The sequence below is a fragment of the Rhagoletis zephyria genome, unplaced genomic scaffold (assembly GCF_001687245.7).
Source record: "Rhagoletis zephyria isolate East Lansing unplaced genomic scaffold, Rhagoletis_zephyria_1.1 Rzeph_scaffold_00985, whole genome shotgun sequence".
Taxonomy (NCBI): domain Eukaryota; kingdom Metazoa; phylum Arthropoda; class Insecta; order Diptera; family Tephritidae; genus Rhagoletis; species Rhagoletis zephyria.
The window spans coordinates 5,787-8,140 of NW_016158069.1; the positions used below are offsets into that span (position 1 = coordinate 5,787).

Consider the following 2,354-nt stretch of genomic DNA (forward strand, 5'->3'; position numbering starts at 1 on the left):
TAAAGTGTATACGCAAAGCTTGCTGGGCGGAATAAATATGAGTAGTTACTAAAATATCGCAGTTTTCGTATTTCTGAAAACTACCGTTATAAGGGAGGTAGGCGTGGTTATTGTCCGATTTTGCCCAATTTCATTACCATCCGTCCTACACCGAAAAGAAGTATACATACCAAGTTTCGTTAAGATATCTCAATTTTTTACTGTGCACAGACGGATGGACGGACGGACGGACAGACAGTCACCGCTTAATCGATTTCTCTTTTCATTCTGATCATTTAGGGATACATTTGTCTATATCTATCTCGATTCGTTTTGCCTGTTACAAACAACCGTTATGTGAACAAAGTTATAATACCCTTGTGCACAAGTGCGCTAGGGTATTAAAAAATCGTTGCCGCTACTCCCCGCTGCCACTACTACACGTACACGACTCAGGAATAACCTGGCATTATGTGAACCTCGAGTTTTAAAACAATTCTTTGATGATATTCGTGGGTTATTATGACAATTGTTAGATATGAATGGTAATCATTTCTGCATAATTAACTCAAAAACTTGTTCACGACATTTTCGCAGTAATGGCCTGTATGCAGCTCTCAAGAAAAGTAAAAACTCCATATAAAATATCGTACAAGAAATGGGGAAGAAATTTTCTTGAGTCAAATTTTCTTAAGGCAGTACGCAGTTCTTCAGGAATTTGCTACGCTTTCTACTACGGTTTTTTACAATTTTTGTGAAAAAAGAGCACAAGGCAACCCAGGTTTGCAACAGAAATATATGCCCGTTCCATTATTTCTTGAGGAAAGAGTGAGGCAACAGGCTGTGAAGTATCAAAAATGTCAAAATTCCTTGGACCCACACACGAAATAATGGCAATTTTTTCTTGACCGTTTTCTTGAGAGCTGCATACAGGGCATAAGGGGTGACATGTAGAAAAAAGACTTTGCCGTACCGTTTGAAGCAATATAACAAAATATTGCTTCGGAGCTTTTGAGTTAACTCACTTGTGACGAACGTGTGCGACTTGCACAGGCGGGCGGGGCAGTTCCAATAGACTTAATCCATTTTTCTATTCTCTTTAGTTAAAAATATATGTACAATGATTCCGTTAGGCTGTTACAAATACCAGCTTATTCGTTTGTAAATATACATATAAATGAATGGGAATTCATTACTATGCGCTTACCAAGTATGTGCACATGGTAATCTGTCCGTTGATCGATCATCACGATGTATTTGGAACCTCTGAATTCCGTTCATACCCTCTAGAGAACCGAAACCCTGCAGAGGTACTTTTGACGTTCCAGTAACAAATTGCAAGAACTTGGCTCGATCGGCTTGGTCAAAACTGCGCAAAGCCCTCCAAAACCATTGTATCTGCAAGTAAATATGTATACAGAAATTAATAGATGATGATATTCTCACAACAGAGCAAACTTAAGGAAGAGTGCAGAAACGTGATCTCCATTTTCTTTTCTTTTTTATTCTTACCTGCAATGATTTCGAAGTATATTTATGGTATTCTGTGTTTGCTCTGAGATCTTCAATGTCGATATCGGGCAAGCCAGATATTAGTAGCTCCAGCTCCTGCTCGTTGAATATTGAAATTAGATGTTTCGGTATAATATCATAAAAGCCTTCAAGGAACGCATCTAATCTGCAAAATTAATGGAATAATTTATATAGATAAACCGTGCATGTACATTTGTAGATGAACTCATTGATAACTACTGTTGACGAATTGATCCGCTCATTTTAAGTTGGCAAACTAACTGGACATAGTCGAATTTATTTTCTTCAGTTACAGCAATATTACGGCCATTCGGAATAAGGTCCCGCACCTGAGTAACTCCAAACTCCTGTATTTCAGTAGAAAATGTGAGCTCATAACCTAAAGTCGATATATCGTTCTTCATAAGATAATCTAATCCTTTATAAAATTCATAATCTTGTGACTCCATGTCTGTGTATTTAACTTGCTTTCCGAGGATGTGTTTATAAAATGACCGCGTAAAATAACACTCGAGTAATTTGTTGTCATGTATTGCCTTCGCTGTAATAAAATAGCAAAAATATGCACATACATATTAAAACTCAGTATCAAACATTTCAATTTACTTTGTACCTATTACGCGTCCAACAAACTTGAAGTAGCTCAGATGATTGGGATTCGCATGACTCGACGGATTTATCATATAAGTAACTCTATCGCCCGGTGAAACGCAAAACAAAGCGTACATGGGATTGAAAATCTCTCTTGAGATAATCACGTACCACTCTCTTAGCAGACCACCTGCATCTTGGCCTTCTTCATCTACGATTTCAATAGAAAAATAAAAAATTTAAAAATTTAA

General features: G+C 37.2%; 1 protein-coding gene across 2 annotated transcripts in view; it reads right to left on the reverse strand.

Moving 5' to 3' along the window:
* Positions 1-1,163: 1,163 nt before the first annotated feature.
* HUWE1 (HECT, UBA and WWE domain containing E3 ubiquitin protein ligase 1) overlaps positions 1,164-2,354 on the reverse strand; it is a 110,106-nt gene continuing 108,915 nt past the window's right edge. For both annotated transcript variants that reach the window (XM_017615251.1, XM_017615252.1), the window contains 4 exons: positions 2,126-2,314; positions 1,732-2,053; positions 1,492-1,657; positions 1,164-1,377 (listed from right to left, as the gene is read on the reverse strand). In XM_017615251.1, the coding sequence (XP_017470740.1) occupies positions 1,183-1,377; positions 1,492-1,657; positions 1,732-2,053; positions 2,126-2,314 (872 nt within the window). In that variant the 3' untranslated portion in view covers positions 1,164-1,182. The remainder of the gene's footprint in view (positions 1,378-1,491; positions 1,658-1,731; positions 2,054-2,125; positions 2,315-2,354) is intronic.